Source organism: Pseudorasbora parva, chromosome 10 (assembly GCF_024679245.1).
Source record: "Pseudorasbora parva isolate DD20220531a chromosome 10, ASM2467924v1, whole genome shotgun sequence".
NCBI classification, from domain to species: Eukaryota; Metazoa; Chordata; class Actinopteri; order Cypriniformes; family Gobionidae; genus Pseudorasbora; species Pseudorasbora parva.
The window spans coordinates 24,750,342-24,774,741 of record NC_090181.1 but is presented as its reverse complement, the minus strand read 5'-3'; the positions used below and the strand labels follow the sequence as shown (position 1 = coordinate 24,774,741).

Genomic DNA, 24,400 nt, shown 5'->3' with positions numbered 1-24,400 from the left:
TTAAAATAATGCTAATAATCATTATTAAGAATGTTATTATTTTTGTTTATATTGAAGACTATTAAATGAATTGTTTTTAAGCACATACATTTAAGTATTTGAGTGATCTGAGTATATGAATTATGATGATTATGATAGAGCTAAGCCTTTACATTAAACAATTGGATAATGACATGATATTTGTAATGAATGATAAACTACATTTGATAATATAACAAAATGTGTTTATCAGTTTCCATGTCTGTGAAATCGGTCCTCAGAGATTATTAAAAAAAAATATTTTAAAAAAATTAACATGATTTTATTGAAGTGGATTTGCACTTCTGTTGCAAGGTGATGTTCTTGCACAGGTGCATTTAACACATCTGTAGTGGTGTAGAGCCTTATGTGTGTGTTTAAATAAAACTGGACAAAGCTCATAAAAGCAGGCTGAAAGAAATTAAAGATGATTGTGTGGTTGAATAGTCTGACAGTTTCTGGGAAACAAACTGCTTAACCTAGTTGTTGTTTGGCTTAAATGTACCTTCATATTTTTCCCCCCAGATGGTAGGGGTTTAACAGACCATCTAATGGGTCAGCAGCGTCCATACTGGAAGCCTTCTTTATACCTTCCAATGGCAAATCAAGGTAATTCAGTGTAACATTTTTTATTTTTGGTCTACCAAACCATTAAAGAAACAGAAAGCAGGAATCAAAAGCATAAAATGTTTAATTTTTTTGTCGTGGTGTGGATTTGTTTTTGCTGGTATTGCTCTGTTGATGACACTGATCGATGCAAAACATTCATCATCACAGCAGGTAAAGTGCTTTAGAATCCTTTCTGGGAACTTTCTGTTCCCCGGACACATGCCATATTACAACAGGGAAATATTATGACATTCACAATAGTAATGCTGAACAAGTGGTCACCCTGAGGCGACTGAGTTTTTTTTTACAGAAAAAGAAATAAACGTAATGAAGTTATGAATAATGCCCTTGAACGTAACATACACATGTAATTTAACACTTTTTACATTAATCATTTTTACACATCAAAGATAAAATTATTCAGAATAAAACAGTCTCTAGTAATCAAATATTTGATAAACAAACAAACAAAAACAAAAAAAATACAGGAATGCTGACAAACAAAACCATTGCCAAAAGGTGAAATATTGTAAACTGATAGTCCTTGTCTGTGCTCTTCAAAATTGTCCATATTCATTTGCATATTTAACTCTCGTTTTCAGAATCGCTGCTGTCTTCTGTGCGAGGCGGTGATCTTTTCAAAGTGCTTTTACTTTCTTGTTTGGAAGTGCTGGACAAGTCTATTGCCATGTCCTCTGAGTCGTCCGCTCCATTGCCTCCGCTTGACCATGTCATGTCGCTGTCTTTCCCCTTGTGTTCTTCTGAGTACGAATCTGAGTGTGTCGATTCAGGTGTGCCGGGAGGTTTTTTCGCTATTTCCAGAGACTTTTTATGCATTCCTAAAAGAATAAAATGCAGAAACAATTAAAAATGTATCTTATTTATAGCGCTTAGTTAAATTACAATTACAAGAGGTCAGGCCAAGGGCCTGTCTATGTATTTAAGTCTATACATTCAAGTAAATACAACATCAGACAGACATTCACAAGACACCTCAGCTATGTATTCAAGTGATCAAATACATATTTGAGTCTTTGAGTACTAAATAGGAAAACCACCTGCTGGCTCACCTAGAAGCCAGGGAGCGCATGAGCCCATCATTCCATTCTTGGCGGAGTTGATGATGGATTCTGGAAGTGGGATGGAGTGTCGGACCATGGCACCGTACAGCCCGTATTCCGCCATGACACTGCTGCGGCCCCAGCACTTCTCCCTTTTCCTCCACTTAGCACGGCGGTTTTGAAACCATACCTGGGTAAAAACAAATTAGGGCATTAGCTATTATAGAGAGAGAGGGAGAGGGAGAGGGAGAGGGAGAGAGAGGGAGAGGGAGAGAGAGAGAGAGAGAGAGAGAGAGAGAGAGAGAGAGAGAGAGAGAGAGAGAGAGAGAGAGAGAGAGAGAGAGAGAGAGAGAGAGAGAATGACTGTTAAAAATTGTGAAAATCATCTACCTGTATCCTGTCCTCTGGTAGCTCAGTCTTCATGGCCAGCATTTCTCTTGCATAAACATCTGGATAGTGCGCTTCATGGAAGGCTTTCTCCAGCTCCTCAAGCTGATGTGAGGTGAAAACTGTCCTAAAAAAATCAAAACAAAAATGTGTGGTTGAAACACTGAAACACCAGATCCTTACAGAATTAATGTTTAATCAATGTAACATTTCATTTCATTACATACCTGTGCCTTCGCTTCTTCCTCTTTTGAGAATTCCCTGAGTTTTTTCCATCATTGTGATCTCCAGAAAGACAATCATCATCTGTAAATAAATCAGCTTTTTGTTATTAAAATAAATAAACATAGAAACATGTGTTGGGCAAAGTGCAGACAAAGATGCATCAAATAAATACATTTTAAAAAGTTCAAATGTGTTTTAATAGGTTTTATTCAAATAAAAAAAATATATATGATTGAATCAAGCTGACTAAATGTATCAACAAAATAAGTTTTAAAGAGTTATATCAAGCAGAATTCTGTTAAAGGTTTAGTTTTCAATATATATATATATATATATATATATATATATATATATATATATATATATATATATATATAAATTATACATTTATTTATTTTATCAAATTAGTAAACAAAATTATTTGTTAATCAAGAAGTTTCCATTGCCAGAAAAAAAAATGCTGGTTTCAGCACCAGCTTCTGTGAACAGCTCTTCGGCTCATTCATAAACAAATAAAGTGATTTGTACCGGAATAGGCGTCCCGTTGCTGTTCCATATTCTGCATAAAGTGGTTCTCTGTCCGTGACTGCAGGAGCGGGATGTGGCTCGGGAGAAAACACGGAGCCCCGGGAGGTTGTTGTGCTGCCAAACTACAGAGAAAACCCAAGCCGAGCGGCAAAGAGCCTCCCGGGAAGGCAAATCCTCCGACCGCCGCGCTCTGTCCCTCTCCATTCACCCCTGCGCCAGGACCGGACTGATGCGGCTGAAGCTCCGACTCCAGACCGAGCAGGTCTGTGATTGCGAAACCTTTGGACCTAAATCCAGAACCATTGAGGCGTGATTTGTCGATTCCGAATGAGGGATACAGTTTAACCTTAGGTTTTTCGTCTATAGCGTCTTCTCTTCCTGTCATGGTGGCAGTTTGTTTAACTCACTTTCTCTCTGCGGAGGTCAGGCTAGTGGGACAGTTAAGCGCTCTGGCGGGACAATTTATCCTTCTGTGCAATCCAGCAGATCATCGCACTGTCCAATCAGATCCAACGTCAGATATGTCTTCCACGAGGAGGCGTTTCCCTTTTTCAATCACAAAGGATTAATTGCCACCAATTTTCCCTTTAATCCGATAAGGATTTTCCTCCGCTCTCTGAATTGGTCCTAAGTAGTTTTTCCCTTTAAATGGAAGATTTCACTCATGTGCGCAGCCTCTTGTTATTGAATTTGACTGTTAAATATATGGCATTTCAGATGGAATCAGAAAGTAAAATTATAAAAAAAAATGAGAAACTAGAACAATATTCATAATTTTAGTAGAACTATAGCCTACAATTTAGTAAAATTTAGAGATGTTATAGCCAGTCTAGTGGTTTATTTATCGTTCGATAATCGTTATCTAATTTCAAATAATTGCTAATAATTGCTAAATTACTTTGGTGACAGAAAAAAACCTATGCTAATAAATAAAAAAGGCAACATTTTATTTTAAGGTGACTAGTTGCACATAGGCCTATTAATAGGCTAATAACATATTACATAGCCTATTAATATAAAGCCTAAAGTAACCTATGCATAATTACAAATTCTAAACGTAAACCAAAACCTAATGGTATCTAACTATAGCCTATAAGCTAAGTTGTTAATTAATATTACTCAGAAAGCCTAACCATACTTATTTGACTATTTAATATCTTATAACTCTCTCTTATAATAGTAGCTAGTAGCCTAGCATATAACTGTCTTAAAACTTTTTAAGTTTAAACCATGTTAAGTATTTTTTTTTGTTGAAATAAAATGTTCTCATCCTATTTGTCCCCACACTGCATTCGCCATATGCAACGAATCCAAGGAATCATACTTTCCAAAAGAATATGCCTCAGACTAACAATAACAAAAATGGCAACATTACCAAGATTTTTTGTTGAATAATAGCCTAATAATAATAAAGCATTATTATTACTATTTTGATCATTATTCAATTAAACTAGGCCAATATGAATCAGTGAATCAATATTAATGGATCAATTTTAATTATATTTAGTTATACAAGATTAAAACAACATCTAAAAACAAGTTCTAATGTGCATTTATATATTTTATTTAAAAGTAATTAGGCTATGTGTGATCACAGAATCTGCTTTATTTCGTTCATTGAATTATTGCGTCAGCAATGAAGAAAAACGAAGCTCCCTGTCAGTAGGCTAGGTGAGATTTTTGGGGAATGGGGTCAAAGTTACGGTAATGCTGCTGTCAGGTCGAGCTGATGCAGCACAGGCCATCCCAGATGTTTCAATAACAGCATGCAACATCTCAGCCAGTCTGTTTCAAAAAGAAGCAATTAGAGAAATCGTCTTACACAAGATAATTAAATGAAGTCCATTAAATTCGTTTACAACATTAATCTGTCATATAAAGAGCTCGACTCTGCAAAATCTGCTTTTAGGGCCCGTTTCCACCAGGACGACCTCCAGTATTTTAACTGGCATTTAAGAGAGCTGCTGCAGTAATCCTCATAAAACAACGTTAACTAAAACTCAATGCGATCATACGAGAGATCATTAGTGATCATGCTGGAGAATAATCTCTGGCTATTAGCCTACATTGTTATTATTATTATTATTATTATTATTATTATTATTATTATTATTATTATTATTTAATAGACTATAGTGCAACAGCAACAATAGCCTATCAAAGAAAAATAATTTAGCATATCATAATATTATTAAATAATTAGGCTATTATTAATATATGCTATATAGGCTAGCCGTGTTGTAGCCTAGCCTTTAACTTTATAAGAACTGGCTACAAGGAATTACGAACACATGACGAATAATTTATTATTTAATCTTATTATTTCTTAGATCAACAACATTCCAAAATGTTAGTTTGTTTGTAGAAATTATTTCACACATTATAAAATAACGAAAATTGCCATCACGACAATTCAAGGATGATTTCGCAAATCTTTTTCATTTATTTATTTAGCCTGTTGGTTATATCAGTAATAGCCTAACGTTACATTACTAATAGCCTACAATACCCTACAAACATTTTTGCATTTTAACATTGCATAAACAGCGTTTGAAATTGTCAAGCAAAATAGTCAATTAACACTTTTCGTTAAATAATTCTGAGAACAATTCACTTCAGAGAACACGCTAAACCCAAAACCTGACCGTTGATTTTTGGTCCTTCTGTTGTTTGTTTCTAAGCAATCTGAAACAAACAACTCAATGGAAACGGACAGATAAAACAAACCCTTACAATTAATGGCGCTAAATAACTGAATCGAACAACACGCTTAAACTGCGCTCGCTGTAAAGCGAGGAAATAAATTATGTTATTTTAAGGGCCAGATTACAAGGCTGGGTTTCATGGTGTCATCAGATAGGATAATCCTGGATTAAACTAATCAGTAAATGTTTCTCCGCTCATTATTTTCCAGAGAAGATTTCCAACCGATTCTCCACCGCCAAGATTATTAATCTCTTAAAGAGCGTAACATCAAAAAATCGCTCTTTGCTCTAATTTCCTCTGGCCGTGGCGCACGGCACATGGAGGTCGTTTGACTAATAGACATGCCACGTGCCCTAATTCTGAGCAGGATCCCGCCACTGGAGCCCCGCACGCGCAAGCATCACCCACCTCCGAGAAACTGTCCACTGGCTGCCAGCATGGACTTCATGCAGACTTTAAATGTGATATATGACGGGCAACTTTTAGATTTTATAAGTCAAAAAGGTTGGAGAACAAATGTTTTAGCTTATAATAAGAAACCACACAACCGTCAAACGTATCTTTAATGGCTTTGAGGGAACGAGATCCCTCAAAAACGTAATCATGGATTCCCCTGGTCGCTTTTGTCACTTTACAACATCGGGCAGATGTTCAAATCTAAACCTCAATCCGGGTAGCTGTGCGTGTCTGTGCTTAAGGGTCGGAGGCCTTATGCGTTTGTTGTGCAAACATCTGGGCCCTTAGATCTCCAGATGTTTCACTATCTATTAAGATCCCAGCTGATTTGTAATCATCACAACACACCACCATTTAAACTGAGCACATCACAGCGACTTCCCATCGCTCACTGCTTTTCAACAACACTGGATGATCCCCCCAGATAACGTTTAATGTTCCACAAATGCGTCGCGAGGATAACTTGGTAGTCTAAGAAATTCAGTCAGAAGAAAGCTGCACCGTCAAGGTCAGCTGCTGTCTGTTGAACATAAGCTTCATCCTGAAATAGCAAACAAGCATCCCTGCATCCTATTTGTCCCAAATCAGGACAAAATAAAGCGTATATTAATTGTAAGCAAAATGAAATGCCCTCATCCCAACCCTATATAATCTTTTATATAACAATAATGAAAAACCGATGCAGATGTCCATTCGGCTGCTTTCAAACATGCAAAGGGAGACCAGCCAGATAATCATTTTGCTGTATTAGAGGAAAACAGGCTTAACAGCATTTGTGCACAAAATTTCGAACTTGCTGAGCGCAACCGATTTGCTTTTTGACGGGGTAATATTTTGTAAGCTTTTTTGGAACGTATGCCACATTAATGCCGTGAATTGTAATCACACCAGTGAAGTATTCATCCTCGAGTGGTAAATAATTTATGTTGAGATTAGGTTTTTGCATTCTTAGCTCTGGCGGCAGCTTATCTGTTGACACACAAATCTATGAGGTTTAGTAATTCATTTTCTCTGTTTTCAAAATTGGTTTGCCTTTTGTTGCCTCACTATCCCTACATTTACTCTGACGTTTATTTCCATTGGATCTTTCGAAAGTTCAGAAATATAAAATCTCTATACAGGTGAAAAAAGTCCACAAAAGTCCAGGTTTAATTAAAACATTCAGCCATCATTAATTGACTTACCTTCGTGTTGACTTTCCACCCTGCAGAACCCAAAAGATATTTAAACATCATTGAACACTAATCACCAAAAAACGAAATATTTATATTTTCAAAATATTTATTTTAATTCCACAGGAATAAAAGCTGTCATACAGGTTTAGAACAACATGAGGGTTAGTAAATGATGACAGAATTTTTAGGTGATCTCACTTTAGATCTGTATTAGCCTACATGTTAATACATGAGACCGGGTTGTGGGGTACTGAATACTTGATGACTTGTTGATCACTGTTAAATGTGTTAGACAAACACATTTACAATCTGTTACCAACCACTGAGAGCAAAAAAAGGGCACCAAAAAAAGAGCACACCCACACTCTCAAATAGACACATTGTGTGAGGACGTGTGCTGAGAGCGTGTGAGGCGTTGGGACGCGGTTTTCTCCATCTCTGGGGAATAAGTACAAAAGGGCGGAAGAGCCCACCTGGGACTAAGAGAGCCGGGTTAATTAAAAACCTTCCGCACCCACACACTCATATTCACATGCGGACAGAAGGATATCAGAGGTCATCTGATCAGTTACACACAAAAGCAAAGAGAAATTGGCCAGTCAGTTAGAGCTGTGAATCACTTATGTTGTGAATCTGCCCCTTGGGAAGACACTCCAAATTAAGCTGAGATGCTGCTTTAAAATGGATTTTTGTGCACCCATGCTGCACGGAGAATAATACAACGTGGGTTAGTAATGTCTTGGAACTTGTTTTAGAGCAAGCTGCAGACTTTAGGGTTTTAGTAAACTGTTTTATAAACTATTAAGTGCCTGTTTAGTTTGTTCCACAGAAGAAAGAAATGCGTACATGGTTGGAACAACACAAGGGTGAGCAAATTATTATTTTTGGTGAACTATCCTTTTAAAACTATCCTTCTGTACAACAACATAACTCATTGTTTAACCATCATGCATTGTTGTAGAAATTAACTAGCTAGTCACAATTGTTTCCCGAAATCAGTCATACCCCTGTCACTTGATCCACGCTAGTTCAACAATGGGACTGCAGGTGGAGGCGTAAAAATAACTCATGCTAATTAATAGATTTGATATCATTAAAAACTGTCTTTTTAATCATGTTAACATTCAGTATTTGGCTTACCGCTATACAAGCAACACATTTTTTTTTTTACACAACAGTGCATCAGTTACAAAAAAAAAGTTGGTCCAACAAGAGTTGTAGCCCTGGAACCAATCAATCTTATCTATTTCAGTTCAAATGAACAGCTACCATAGCACTTGCTAACATAACTTATTTAACATGTATAATTAATAAGCAGGATATTACTTGTCACTGGCATTAGCACAATGATTGCTTATAGTCAATGTAGTGTGTATCTGCTCTTCAGCACAGTGCTAACCACAAAAATGTTAAATGTCAAACATAACAGCACTAACAGGTCTTTCCCTTCACTAAAAAATACTAGTGGGGTGTCCCCGAATCCTCCGAAAAATCGATCAGCGTGCCAGGATCATGGTCTAAATGTCATGAGTCAAGGGTCTACCATTAACCAATCAGTCTCTCATCTCCCATTCCCTTTAAAAGCCAGTTGCTTTTAAACACTATGGCAGATTCGCTATTTACATCATGGAATTTACGAACGGAAAGACTGAACGTTTCCTTATAGAGGAATTGTTTTATTTTTAACATTTAAAAATGTTTGTGTGCTGTTGTGCATCACTGTGTGTGTAATAAGCAGAGTGTGAACCTGGCATATTACTAAAGAGCCCTTTAAATAACACAAAAAAATACTCGTTTTCAGTTGCCTCAAAATAGCAATGTGCCAACAATATGCCTGAACACCTCATTTTAAGACCAGCACGCCCATGAGCGAACAGATGGGCATGAGTGCATTTGCTAGTAAACGCATTTGCTAGTTAACGTGCTAACGTGAAAAGAACTGTGTCGGGCTAAAACTAGCAAAAAACACTTGCATCGCACCTGTCTTTGCATTGCACTAGGTGTATGATAGGGCCCTTAATGTAAACATTTATTCTCCTTATCAAGTCCTATGCAAAGCATGCTGGAAACTAGAAATCCACTGCATGATTTCAGAAGTTATCAAGACAATTTCATGAAGTTACTATGACCTAATTAAAAAAGCTAGCCTGATGTGGTCATACTCAGTTCTAGTCAGAATATGAGTCTGAAACTGCTCCATTGGGCTGTGATTATGGGGTGTGTTTCAACCGAAACCAGGAAAGACCTCAATTGGATAGACATACAACCAATCAGAGCAACGAAGCGACGCATTGTCAAATGTCAACAGAGCTAACCGTGTTGCCAAGTCCTCGTTTTTCCTGCTGGTTATTTTCTATGTTCGCGGGTTGAAGCGACTATTATGTGATATATAGACCCATGAATGAGAATTTAGCAAGGCAACCTATCCAAAATAACACACATTTTACCCCCCAAACACCTTTTTTTTAAGCTATTGTTTTGGGCTAGTAGTTGGTGGGTTTTGTTGTAAAAACTTGGCAACCCTGTCTGCACGCGCACTGGAATAAACGGTCTTTGCTGGTATTGTAAAAAAATAAAATAATTGAATGATACGCAGAGTACTTACCCAACATGATCATCATTTTTGAGAGAAATGGTGAAGGTGAATGCATATACAAACAAGCTCTCCGTTTAGGATTCGAACAAATATAATCAATGACGTGCATGATTACGTTACTGTTAATCATCTTGTCCGTCATCGTCTAAAGCCATCCCTGGTGATTTCATTGGTTCAAACAGTTTCTGTTCGGGCATAATCACTCCTCTATGGATCGAGGCCAGACCGAACAGCCGGACCTAAAAATGTTGTGGGCGGGGCTAAGTTCGGCTGGCATCAAGGCTATAAAAAAGCCATTTAACACAGAAATTTGAGTTTAAATTACAGACAATATTAAGTTGATGTAACAATCAACATTATGTCAACAGAACTCTACAAACTAATGTTTGTAACTTAAAAGGATTAATTAAAACAATAAATTGGAATTTTTAACTTGCAACTATGCATTTATTTAAAGGGTTAGTTCACCCAAAAATGACATTTATGTAATTAATGACTCACCCTAATGTCGTTCCACACCTGTAAGACCTCCGTTCATCTCCGGAACAAAGTTTAAGATATTTTATATTTAGTCCGAGAGTGTATGCACACTATTCTGTCGATGTCCAGAAAGGGAATAAAAAACATCATCAAAGTAGTCCATATGTGGTATCAGTTGGTTAATTAGAATCTGAGTCATAACTGTTCTAATCTTTATTTGAGGATTGAAAACAAACAGGGAAGACAATGCTGAACAAAGTTGCAGTTTTTGTGATTTTTGGACCAAAATGTATTCGATGCTTCAAGAGATTCTAATTAACCCACTGATGTCACATATGGACTACTTTGATTATGTTTTTATTCCCTTTCATGGACATGGACAGTATAGTGTACATACACTTGCATCCGCCCTCAGACTAAATATAAAATATCTTAAATTGAATTCCGAAGATGAACAGAGGTCTTACGGGTGTGGAACGACATTAGGGTGAGTCATTAATGACATAAAACTCATTTTTGTGTGAACTTACCATTTAAGTTGTAGTAACAGATCCCCTGCACTTTACTCCCATATGAATGCAGTTCATTCAGTCAGAAGTTTTGTCTACAACATAATTTTTCTAACATGTAACGAACATGCCATCTGAGGACTACTGAGGTTTTGTTCCCCGTCCTTTTTTATTATTTTATGTTTCATTCTTCACAGGTCCCTGTTCCTTGGACACATGGACAAGCATGTTTTTTTAAAAGTATGTTGGACAGAAGAAAGAAAATCATACAGGTTTGGAACGACTCAAGGGTGAGCAAATAATGACAGAATTTAAATTTCTGTTTGGACTAGCAAGATAATTTATAATTACATTTATTAAAATATCCATCAACAGCATCAACAAAAGCTTTTAGGCAATTTAGCAGATGGAAAAGGAACTGTTTCATAATTTGGATCTTGCATGTTTGTGTGGCACATTGTAAACGATAGCAGTAATTGCTATAATTCTATATCCAGACAGTGATTATGTCCTGGGTCATCTTCAACAATGCCCTATAAACACCAGACCCGATTGAGTTTGTTTTTTAATTGTTTAGCTGGTCCATTGTTTATGCTTGATAAAGGGGCAACAATAGTCTGGCCACGCGTCACCCCCCTGCCGATCACACCCCATTCACTGCCTCTGGCCCACTAATTATTCAAAAATGCACATTTATGCAAATAGCCCTCCTTGTAGATTAACCTAATTCAGTGATGTAAACAACGGGTAGTCGTGGGATTAAAGTTGTGTAAATTAGTCAAGGCCACTAATGATCTCTGATGTCTGTGAGTCTGGGGTTTTGGTCTTCTTAGAGCTTTATAGTCTTGTGGTAATCTCACATCCAAAGTGAGGCCACGCCACACAGCACGCAAGACACGTTATAAATCTGTCACAAACATAAACAATGTAAATGCACTTGCCGTTATGCGTAACAGTTCAGGATTAAAGATTACTGAAGGATGCATAGGGTCAGGGACATTTTATAAACATTGTTAGTCCTCTATTAGCCTTCCATTGTAATTATGTGCAATATGCAAATAAGCCACGTGCCATCTGAACAAAGCTAGATTCAAACAAGGCGCATCATTATCTTATGATATTGTTCCAAACGTGTATGACCTGTAACTTTTCTTCTGTGTGTATATATTATATATATATATATATATATATATATATATATATATATATATATATATATATATATATATATATATATATATATATATACATATACATATACAGGTCCTTCTCAAAAAAATCTGCATATGTGATAAAGTTCATTATTTTCCATAATGTAATGATAAAAATTAAACTTTCATATATTTTAGATTCATTGCACACCAACTGAAATATTTCAGGTCTTTTGTTTTAATACTGATGATTTTGGCATACAGCTCATGAAAACCCAAAATTCCTATCTCAAAAAATTAGCATATCATGAAAAGGTTCTCTAAACGAGCTATTAACCTAATCATCTGTATCAACTAATTAACTCTAAACACCTGCAAAAGATTCCTGAGGCTTTTAAAAACTCCCAGCCTGGTTCATTACTCAAAACCGAAATTATGGGTAAGACTGCCGACCCAACCCTGTCCAGAAGGCCATCATTGACACCCTCAAGCGAGAGGGTAAGACACAGAAAGACATTTATGAATGAATAGGCTGTTCCCAGAGTGCTGTATCAAGGCACCTCAGTGGGAAGTCTGTGGGAAGGAAAAAGTGTGACAAAAAACGCTGCACAATGAGAAGAGGTGACCGGACCCTGAGGAAGATTGTGGAGAAGGACCGATTCCAGACCTTGGGGGACCTGCGGAAGCAGTGGACTGAGTCTGGAGTAGAAACATCCAGAGCCACCGTGCACAGGCGTGTGCAGGAAATGGGCTACAGGTGCCGCATTCCCCAGGTCAAGCCACTTAGGGCTACAGAGAAGCAGCACTGGACTGTTGCTCAGTGGTTCAAAGTACTTTTTTCGGATGAAAGCAAATTTTGCATGTCATTCGGGAATATCAAGGTGCCAGAGTCTGGAGGAAGACTGGGGAGAAGGAAATGCCAAAATGCCTGAAGTCCAGTGTCAAGTACCCACAGTCAGTGATGGTCTGGTGCTGGTGTTGGTCCACTGTGTTTTATCAAGGGCAAGGTCAATGCAGCTAGCTATCAGGAGATTTTGGAGCACTTCATGCTTCCATCTGCTGAAAAGCTTTATGGAGATGAAGATTTCATTTTTCAGCACGACCTGGCACCTGCTCACAGTGCCACTGTGCCAAAACCACTGGTAAATGGTTTACTGACCATGGTATAACTTTGCTCAATTGGCCTGCCAACTCTCCTGACCTGAACCCCATAGAGAATCTGTGGGATATTGTGAAGAGAAAGTTGAGAGACGCAAGACCCAACACTCTGGATGAGCTTATGGCCGCTATCGAAGCATCCTGGGCCTCCATAACACCTCAGCAGTGCCACAGGCTGATTCCCTCATGCCACGCCGCACTGAAGCAGTCATTTCTGCAAAAGGATTCCCGACCAAGTATTGAGTGCATAACTGAACATAATTATTTGAAGGTTGACTTTTTTTTGCATTAAAAACACTTTTCTTTTATTGGTCGGATGAAACATGCTAATTTTTTGAGTTAGGAATTTTGGGTTTTCATGAGCTGTATGCCAAAATCATCAGTATTAAAACAATAAAAGACCTGAAATATTTCAGTTGGTGTGCAATGAATCTAAAATATATGAAAGTTTAATTTTTATCATTACATTATGGAAAATAATGAACTTTTATCACATATGCTATTTTTTTTAGAAGGACCTGTATATATATAATATTTGAATTATCAGTATATGACAAATATATACATTTTTTGCAGCATATTAAAACATGATAAGTCAGACTCAAGGGTTGATCAAGGAGTAGTTCTGATTGCATCTTTGATCCTGTGGTGCATTGCTTAAGTAACCCGTCTTCAACACTTTTGCCCATCACAGCCTGGGTCATCCTGAGTCACACATGATTAGCAAAGCTTTGTGACCTGATATAATGAATGCACACAATCAATAATGGGAAGCTTGTTTTCTGCAAATATTTATATTCACCAAATAAAGGCTGAAATAGTGGTTTGATAGCCTAGAAATCTAGACGCACCCTAGCGGCAGCGAATCTAATCTTCCCGCGAGTGTCGTCTAGCAACTCTCAATACCCTTCTGAGCTGTAAACACAAAGCTCTTGACGGGCCAATCACATCGCGTATAGAGTCGGTGGACGGGGCTTAACATAATGACGCTGAGTTACGCTTGTGTGCTTCTAGTCAACACAGAAGCTGGCGAATGGCGGTCATTCGAATCAGCTTTGACCGCGACTCTGGAAGACATGGAGTTAAGCTTTTCGCTTAGAAAAGAACAAAGAACGGCACTGAAGTCATTCTTAAAAAGGAAAGATGTGTTCAGAGTTTGGCAGACCGGATACAGCAAATGTTTAATCTATCAACGAGCTCTGCTTCACCTTCGTTGCTCTGGTTGGTTGTAGCACTATCCTATCGCATGCAGAGGGAGTTTGAAAGACAACCGTTTATCCCGCCCCTGGGATTGAGCCCTGTCAATGGTGAGTTTCCAGACCAAACATCTTGATGTGGGTCTGGCTTGTCAGGCTAGTGGTTTGACACAATGGCCCTCATTTATCAATCTTGCGTAGAAACGGGTGTATATGTTGGCGTAAGATTATGCTTACACTCCTCTCACCGCCTGATTTATGAAACTGTGCGCACCTCTGCAATTCAGGTGTACGCAATACTTGCCCTTGATAAATCCCGCGGCTGAAAACGATCGTCATTAGAATAACACGCCCCTATATATTCAAGTCTCTGCCTCCCGCACGCCCTCATTTTACGCCATGGACAAACAGAAGACGGCAAAGAAACGAAACTTCTCCGACGTGGAGATCGGGCGCGCTCAATCATCTGACTAGTCCACTAGTCAGGGCACTGATTAGGACATAAGTCAACGGGCTGACTCCCTGATCAGTGCTCTGACTACTGAACTATTGAGATGATTGAGACGCGCCCATCGAGACCATCACCAGGGAAGTGGAAAAAAACCCGAAATTGTTTTATTTGGGAGTTTAAAGAGTGGGATTAAAGGCGCTCACAAAAACAAAATATGGACCAAATTACGAGTAGCTACTGTTAGTGTGGAGGTTGAGAAGCGCACTCCAGCAGTTTAAATGGCTGTTTGGATGATAAATTACCATCACAATGCATTATTTTACAGCACGTTTTGAAACAATTAGCATTTAATTTCGTATCACGGCACATGTATTGGGGTGTACAATAGTGATGATGATGTGATGTGGAGTAGCCTACCATTCATTCACATTAATAATTACATGACCATTTGTAAGATTCTTCTTCTTATTATGATTATTATTCTTAATGACGCTTGTTATTTAGAAGAAGAATGCCGTTTTTATTGATTTTATTATTATTTAAAAGAAGAAGGCCATTTTTATTATTTTGTCAGTCTGAATTATTTTAGTCAAAGTCCGTGCGCAGCTGTCGGGCCAGGCGGGCCTGAACCGTCAGATAAAGCGCACAGGCTCGCGACTGGAGGAATACATATGCCTACAGATCAAACACTTGGTAAAGTCACACAAATGAAACATTGACGTTCATGTTGCACAAAAATAAACACTAAATGTTGTTGTTGTGGTTTTTAACAGTGGGTCATAATATAGCATATCTTGTCAGTGCGTTTTGTGGTGTTAGGAATTGCTTTTCTGCGCATTTTCCCACTAACTCAAACGTGCGTACACCACCTCCTGAGCTGGCGTAGGATTTGAGCGTGCCGTACGCCAACGTCCATATTAATAAATCTCAAAGTCACCGTGGGTTTGGGTGTACGCAAGGTGTACGCTGGAAATTTGGTGTACGCACTTTTGATAAATGAGGGCCAATGTCTGCATTTTTTATAGTAAGTATTGCAACTTGCTTTAGCCTTTAATTAAGCTACAAACTAATCTTAATTGAAAATGGTTCATTGCAGTTTAACTATACCCTATTGAAGAATTTATTTATTTACTGAAGAAACTACAAACAAAAAGGACCTAACAACACTGAGTTTGCATCTGAAAACCAAAATTATGCCTGCGGAGAACAAGGCACATCCAAATCCAGTCATCTTCACTTATGATACCGTCTCCTGAGATACCTTCACCGGATCCATTTTTGAAGGCAGCATAGATGTATCATTCGATACATTTTATATCCCATAATTCTATCTGCTCCATTTGGTGACAGATAAGCTAGAAAAAGAAAAATGCCATCTGAAAGTTGTGGATGGTGGTCAGTTTGTGTAAATGTACGTTTTTGACCAAAGTTTTCCCCTTCTGATGTAATTTTATGCAAGAAATTACTACTTTAGCAATTAAATATTTGTTTAGTTCTCACCAAAGCTCTCTCTCTCTATTTTGCTGTAGATCATAAATGATCCTCAGAAGTCTGTGAGGTACCTTCCTGCGCAAACGCTGCCTGCAAAGTCATTATAAGGCAACGATATAAGGCTATGGAACTTTTGATAATGCTGACCAGAACATTTTGAACTGTAGTGTATTTAGGGATGATAGGCTGTTTGCAATAATCAGTATTTGCAGGGAAAAAAATTGTTATTGGAAAATATAAAGATAAAAGTCAAAGTTTAGTTGTTAATTCCCTGTTAACCCTAATGTTCAAAATAATTCATTGGTTTGAGTAGGGTAAACTTAAATAAAACAAAAATTACACACCTGAAGTAATCTGCATTGTTTCATTGTTTTGAGTTTCTTTTCATTTAGACAAACTTAAATTTATCTGAAACTGGGCTGGGATTTCTATTTGCCACCATGCTTTGCCATGGCACTTGAAAGGGAGATTAAATGCTAAAATGTTTTGTTGTTGTTGTTGTGTTGAATTTTTACCTGCCTTTTGAATGAAGTCAATGATTCTGCCATGCAGATGGAGGTAGAAAGATCATTCCACCAACCGGGAACAGTGAATGAAAAAGTTCTGGAGAGGGATTTCATTCCTCTCTGTGATGGTACCACAAGCCTCCGCTCCTTAGCTGAGCGAAGGCTTCTGGCAGGGATGTAGACTCATAGGAACGAGTCAAAGTATGCGGCTGAGCTTGTGGTGGATCCATAAGCAAGAGTCAAAGCTTTGAATTTGATGCGGGCAATGAGTGGTAGCCAGTGCAGAGATGAAGAGGGGTGTGACATGTGCCCTTTTGGGCTTGTTGAAGACAAGACGTGCCGCAGCGTTCTGAATCATTTGAAGCATTTTGATTGCACACAATGGAAGTCCAGCCAGAAGCGCATTGCAGTAGTCAAGCCTAGAAATGACCAAGGCTTGAACAAGAAATGTGGTCTTTAAAGGACAGCTGGCCATCAAAGATTACTCCAATATTTCTGACCGACCCTGAATTGGTAATCAAAGATGAACCTAACTGGATGGTAAAATCGTGTTGTAGGGTTGGATTAGCAGGGAAGACGAGAAAATCAGTCTTTGCCAAGTTGATCTGCAGGTGATGTTCTTTCATCCATGCCGAGATATCCGCCAGACAGCTTGAGATTTGTGCATGTACTATGGGATCATCTGGTTTAAATGAGAGGTAGAGCTGTGTGTCATCAGCATAGCAATGGTATGAGAGGCCATGTGCCTGTATGATGGATCCCATTGATGTAGTGTAAATAGAGAAGAGGAGGTCCAAGCAATGAGCCCTGAGGAACGCCCGTGGTCAGTTGATGTGCTTTGGATACCTCCCCTCTCCAGGCAACCTTAAAATACCTACCTGTGAGATAGGACTCTGTGATGCCCAGTGTTAAGGAGGTGGGCAGAAGAATCTGATGATTCACAGTGTCAAAAGCAGCAGATAGATTGAGGAGGATGAGGACTGATGATTTGGAAGCAGTTTTTGCCACCCGCAGAGCTTCAGTGTCCGACAATAATGCAGTCTCTGTTGAGTGGCCCTTTTTAAAAACCTGACTGGTTAACGTCCTGATTAAACTGTGAGAGGAAACCTGGTGGAAAACAGCTAAGTTTGAGTGTTTTCGCTATGTATGGCAGGAGAGAAACAGGTCTGTAGTTATCTACAGGGATGTGTCTAATTTGGGGTTTTTTTAGGTAGTGGGGTTACCCGTCCCTTAAATGTGGTAGGGAAGATGCTGGTGCAGAGATGTGCTGATGGTGTGTGTGAGTGTTGGTAGGTGTGTATGGGAGATGCTTGTAGAAAGTGTGAGGGGGATCAAGAGGGCAGGTAGTGGGATGGCTGGAGAGGAGAAGTTTAGATTATTCTGCCTCAGTGAATGTAGAGGGAGGTGAGAATATGTTTGGCTGTGGATGTGGCTGATCTGAAATCATGTGTGTGGAGGTGAAAACTTGTGGAAATATGAGGATCTAGCCGCATGGACATCATTTGAGAAGGAGGAGAGCAGAGTTTGATACTTACCCAGGTCAGATGGGTTGATTGATTGCGGATGAAGTGGATGATGGTAACCAATCATGGTAACAAGTTGAGCATGAGCTTAATTTGATAACAGGTATGTCAAATGTTCTGCTGTACAATGAATGCAGTACTCATTCAACAACTGTTATGCTCTGCTGATGCTATCAAAGCATTGTTACCAATTGGTAAGTTAGCATTTATTGAATAAAGCTAGCCACTTTTCCACTGCTAAAAATATAAGTTGATATTACATGATAATTTTAAGTGAAATGTATTAGACTTGAGTTAGCCTACTTAAATATTTTAAGTTAATAACAATTAAAATGCACAAGAATGCAAGTCCAAGACAGAAAAAAGTAGAAAAAGCTGGATGTGTATGGGAGGAAAACAAGAAAAGGTACGACAGCAGGGAAGAGATAATGGAAACAGTAGGAATTAGGATGTCATAACTACCAGTTGAGCACTGGTTTGTGCAACGAGTAAGCCAGTCTACTAATGACCTTTGTACGTCCTGTTCAGTTAGCCATGCTAACAAAGACACTATTCACACGCCATCACAGGCCTGTCTGACTCACTTAACCTATTAGACAGTGATCACTCTCTTTTTCTTTCACACACTCCTTCCCTCTCCCCCCACTTCTATCTCGCTCTCTCTTTCTTTTCTTTCTCTTTTCTTTCCCCACTTCCTTAAAGTGTGCTAATTAGAAGGAATCAGGTCAATTATAAGCTAGGGACTCATCATGAGGCCGTGATGAGGGACACATTGTGCTGTCCAGACAACCAACCGTCACTGTGCCGCACCATGGAGAAAAAGAGCCAATGCACTCTAAATGAGGCATAAAAAGAGCTTCTGTGTCAACTATCTCTAAAATCATAACATCAACTCAAAAAAAAATGTATATCAACTCAGTATTCAACAGTATTTAATATCAACAGTATTCCTTACGTATCCTTACACCAAGTGAAGACAAATCTTTCATTCATATGCTAGAAGAAAAAAAAACTTTTATTCAAGAAAGACACAAAAGAGAGAGAGTAGATTTATAATGTTACAAAATAATATTTCCATTTCAAATAAATGCTTTTTTTTAAACTTTGTATTCATCAATGAATCCTGAAAAAAATTATTGTGTTTCATATAAATATTAAGCAGCACAACTGTTCTCAATAGATTATAATAAAAAAACTTTGGCACCAAATCATCATCATGATTTCTGAATGATCATGTGACTGAAGACTGGAGTATTGATGCTGAAAATTCTGCTTTGCCATCATAAATTACATTTTAAAAATATATTAGAATAGAATATAGTTATTTAAATTTGTAATAATATTTCACAATAGTTTTGCTTTTTACTGTATATTTGTAACAAATAAATGCAAACTTTTGAGTGGTACAGTGGACAATTTTGAGTAATTATTCAAAGGTACTTGCATATATACTTAATATACACATAAACTTTATACATTTCTCAAATAAACATACTTTTGCTCTTCAAGAGTAACAGTATTTTGTATATTTTAGAGGCATAAACTTGAAACAAAAAGACTTTTGGTATATGGCTTCACATTTTGCAATGCAAGACCAGATGAACTAAAGATAGCGAAGATAGATGTAGACTGAAATAGTACGGGTACACTTTTTTGGCATATTAGAAATTTTGAAAAGCTGAACTTAATCTGACCCAGCGCACCCCTGTCCTCGATTGGGAGGAGAGGAGGGGTTTAGCTTTAACTGGCAGAGGACTTTTCTGAAAGTGATACGGAGAAATCATAAGAGTATTATAAAAGAACAATGAAAACAAAATCTGCCTTTGATTTGAATAATAGTTGTGATATTAAATTGGACGAAGGGATTATTAAAAGAGCGACTATTGTCCTTTTTTATGTCGTCCATCTTAAAAAAATAATCACATATGTTATGAGGCATATGGTTCATATCTGGGTGAAGGGGAAAGGAAAGAGCAATCTAGAACATGGATTACAAACTTATATCTGCAAGTATCTTTTCTCGCAACAATGTGATTATATTTCCAACATCCACAAACTATGTAAATATTTTAATCTCATACGGAGAATGAAGAAATATATTTTCCTATTTATATTTATAAATAGATAATATATTTTTTCAAATAATAAAATAAAATGAAAGTAGAGTTAAATTAAACACATTCACATTAACTCCATTCATCAGGGGAACATGGCACTTGATGAAGTGCCCTAAACCCTCTGGCGTTTGGTGCTGAGTGGCAGATGTCATGTGCTAACATTCAATAACTAACCTTGAGGAGTGAGACAGCCTTGCAAGTTCCTATCCCTTGTCAGAACATCTCCCAATCTGGCTCCAATCTGTCACAGTGGGCTTCCATGAGTGCACAGGCTTCCCTTTCCCCAAGGCCATCCCATCCACCTCATTCTCATACAAAAGCATCTTTTCTCTAAGAATGACAAAATAAATACCGGTAAATAAATGATTTTGGACTCTGGACTGAGGCTCTAAACCCTCAATTCACTTAAGCATCTTAAGTGAATTTTGAGGGTGTAGAACCTCAATCCAGGCCAAAATCATTGAATGAATATGGAAGGGCCTTAGAGCAATGATACTTTTAAAATAGATATTATCTAACTATGGGTCACCTCATCTGAAGGTGAGTTGCAAGTGAATTATTGCATTTAAACCAACTACAACCTCTACGTATGAGGGCATGTATGATACATTCAGCTCATTTTTTCAGCTAAGTGCCATTACCCATAATCCACCATAAGCACTGGAGAGCGCCTGTCGCCACGGCCCTCTGAGTCCATCTCACCCTGCTTTACCACCATCCACTCACCCGTTGCAGCCACCCCACCCTCTGTGGTGGCAGGATTAGGCCAAATGAGGCTAAGAACAGATTGAAAAAAAGGAGGAAAAGGAAAATAAGAAGAAAATCGGTTTTAAAAATGCAAACACTGATTCACAATGGATGACGAGTGAATTATTTAGTGATCAAAAGTTCAGCGTACAATAAACAAACACAAGTTTAGGTGAAAATTAAGACATATTGCTTATTCAACAGACTTCAAACTACATTTAGTTGTTTAGCTTAATTTGTACAAGAAGGCTTAAAGTTGTTTTGTCAAGGTCAAATGAAGTCTGCAGAAAACATTACAAGGAGAAGCAGGAAAAGTTGCTCTATTTCCTGCTATATTTATGATCAGAGTTGAAAAATTACATCTTAAAATAGTTTTATATACTGTTTACAAATAAAAGATTTTAATATTCAATTAGAATATTCTGATTTTGCTTTTGTGGTGAAAATATATTATATTTTTCTTATAAAGACTGCAAAGTATTTTATTAGTTATAAAAAAAATCTAGCATTAAATGGTCCTTCTCCCGTCACTCAATCACTGACTCGAAATCGTTGCTGTTGTCGTGTGTTTGAGGTGCTTATATGTGTATGTGTTTATGTAGTGTGTATATCATTATGAACCATGGCTGCATCCAAAATTGCATCACTACTAGTAGGCGAAAAACATTATGTTACAAAAGAAGTGTGTCTGAATTCTAAGTACTCATCAAACAGTAGGTAAAAAGCAAAAACCTACTACTTCAGAGAAGCGAGATACAGTGGACACTTGACTATCCCAAGAGGCCACAGAAGTGGATTTGTGAATGACAGAGAAGCGATGTAACTGACGCTAGTAGGTCACATGATAATGACAATATGGTGAATGGACATCCAGATTATATTCACACTATTTAGAACATACTTTTTTTTAGTGGTTATGAAGTAATTACTTATTCAAAATGAATACCTACTCAAGAGAGTATGCGATTCTGGACACAGCTCAAGTTCCGACAACCAGTGTTTAGAAATAACACTGATGAATAAAATTAATTTAATATCAAAATTGCTAAATGCATCAAAGTCAATCAATATACACATAAAATTAATCACTTGTGTCAGTGCCCAAATTGTGACTGCTCTAATTAAAATATTAAGGGGAAAAAATCTGAAGTAAAAGTGAAGGGAGAATAGATCTGGTTCCTCTTCATGTTTCCAGTGAGGCAGCACTAGTTGTGACACTGGTCAGACTGCATGTCTGTAGTGCGGTCTGCAGGGTTGCCATGAGGATGCAGTGGGGCATGCAGTTATGGCAGCGTTAGAGACCCGTCTGTCACCCTCCCTGGGGTAAGATAGGCACTCTGTGGCTAATTTTGCACATATGCTCGATGACAAGCAGCCGGCATCCTATGCAGCTGCCAGGATAGAGAGATGTTGATCAGGCAATTTATGACTTCTTTTTTTTTCTTGAAGGACATTCTGCTGTAATTATTCTTATTATGCTGTAAATATAATTGATCTGAAATAGGCCATGCAAGATGGCTTCAAAACAAAAGAAGCACACTTAGGCTAGGTGGTTTACAAAACGTTTTCTTGTGCTACCATTCAAACGTTTTTGAAAGATATTAGTAGGAATGCAACTAATGCTTATTTTGATAATTGATTAATCTGTTTTTCTGATTAATAAATTATTTGGATGAACATTTTTTTTTTCATTAAAAATTTATTTAAATCCATTATTGTATATCATGTTATTTCACATCCCGCCTAATTCTGTACTCCAAACAATGTATAATATCAAGCCTATGAAAAAAACCAGGCCTATAGTGAATGTATGAAGGCTATGCTGTACATTAAGCAAAAAAGAGTTAAGATGCAAATATTACATTCTACACCTAAAAATCACTAATTGATTACTATTTTAAGGCATACAAAACGACTGAATGAATGATAAACATAAACAACAGCTCAAAATGTTAACACAAGCAATTTGAGGAGCACACGACTAAGTTACTGCTCTCATAAATATGATTACGGTACTTGTGTAACGTGTATTTTTAAACCTATACTTAATTTCCAACAAATATTTGAGCATTTTAGTCAGAATTATTTGCATTTTACAGCGTCCCTGTTAACATGGATGCGCTCAATTAAGTCTGTGAAGTTTAGCAAGACTTTGCTTGGTGTCAGAATATGCAAAAATGGAAATATTCCTTCTAACATTTCTAACTTTCTAACATTTACAGAAAAGGCTACAACCATAAAATGTAAGCTATGCACTTGGAAAAAAAATCACGTGTCGGCGCAGAGGCATACAGCACATGTTCTGTCAATCTGTCAAAGCGGGCACGACGCAGTAAAAGCTTATGCTTTTGTTTGAAGAGCGCTTATAAATATAACACATTCTCATATTTCGGTCAACTTGGATCATGTAGGCTACCTTTACCGCAGCAGCTCACTCTCCACTATTTTCCATTTGCCTTTTGTCTATAGAAAATGATGATGGTTCCTGACAACCTGCGACGCGCAGACACGACTAATCGATCATAGAATTCGTTTGATTATTAATCAATAATTTTCGATTTGATCAATAGGCCTAGTTGTTGCAGCCCTTGAAATTAGAAATTACCTTTTTTTTGTTTAACGTGGACTCAATTGAACAGAAGTGACAGTAAAGAATGTTACACTGTTATTTCAAATAAATGCTTATTCATTCAACTTTCTGTTCATCTAAGCATTCTGGGAAAAAAGTATCGTTTCCACCAAAAACAAAAAAATGTTCAGAACATTGTACAACTGTCTTAACATTGATTATGATTTTTAAAAGATCATGTGACACTGACGCACCAGCAATCTGTAATATGCCAGTTTTGTTCAAAAAAAATGTTTTCAACTGACTATAAATGAGCACTTCCATTTGATAGACTAAAGCTTGTGCCTCAGCATATTCTTTCACTGGGTGCATCAGATGCTCGAAAAGCTGAAATGCCAGAGATATTTATATAATTTAATGGCAACGATAAAGAGTATCTTATTGATGGAATATCACTTAATTTTTATATCTCATTGCAGGCCAGAAATCCAAGTTAACACGGATTAAAATGTCACAGGAAAGACATCAGGAGGCAGACATCTCTATGAGTTAATCTTCTCACCCACTAATGAGTCTTCTACTGGATTGCTTAAATTAAAAGCAAATGTGAAGAGTGATTTGGCTGGCTTGCTGAGAGCCTGCCCCACTCTGTAACGCATTAAGTGATTTGATTTTGCTCTCATTACTGTAATAAAGCCCTGTTAGGACTTAACAATGAAATGACAAGGTTATCCGGATGTT

The 24,400-nt window shown here is 37.6% G+C and overlaps 1 protein-coding gene across 3 annotated transcripts; it reads right to left on the bottom strand.

Annotated features, from left to right (window-relative positions):
• Positions 1–733: 733 nt before the first annotated feature.
• vsx1 (visual system homeobox 1 homolog, chx10-like) lies at positions 734–23,590 on the bottom strand. Of its 3 annotated transcripts, none has more exons than XM_067454623.1 (8): positions 23,507–23,590; positions 20,985–21,119; positions 20,518–20,673; positions 2,829–3,374; positions 2,303–2,381; positions 2,079–2,202; positions 1,686–1,878; positions 734–1,466 (listed from the first exon to the last, which is right to left on the bottom strand). In XM_067454623.1, the coding sequence occupies exons 4-8, from the start codon at positions 3,211–3,213 to the stop codon at positions 1,213–1,215; spliced, it is 1,035 nt and encodes a 344-aa protein (XP_067310724.1). In that variant the 5' UTR covers positions 3,214–3,374; positions 20,518–20,673; positions 20,985–21,119; positions 23,507–23,590; the 3' UTR covers positions 734–1,212. The 3 variants fall into 3 exon arrangements, with proteins under 3 accessions (XP_067310724.1, XP_067310726.1, XP_067310725.1); XM_067454625.1 differs by having other exon boundaries at positions 1,698–1,878; XM_067454624.1 differs by lacking the exons at positions 20,518–20,673; positions 20,985–21,119; positions 23,507–23,590 and having other exon boundaries at positions 2,829–3,581.
• Positions 23,591–24,400: the final 810 nt, after the last annotated feature.

Coding starts and splice junctions, on each gene's coding strand:
- vsx1 (XM_067454623.1), bottom strand. CDS start 3,213: ATGACAGGAAGAGAAGACGCTATAGACGAAAAACCTAAGGTTAAACTG. Junction 2,382..2,828: donor GCAACGGGACGCCTATTCCG/GTACAAATCACT, acceptor ATTTATTTACAG/ATGATGATTGTCTTTCTGGA. Junction 2,203..2,302: donor AGGAAGAAGCGAAGGCACAG/GTATGTAATGAA, acceptor TGATTTTTTTAG/GACAGTTTTCACCTCACATC.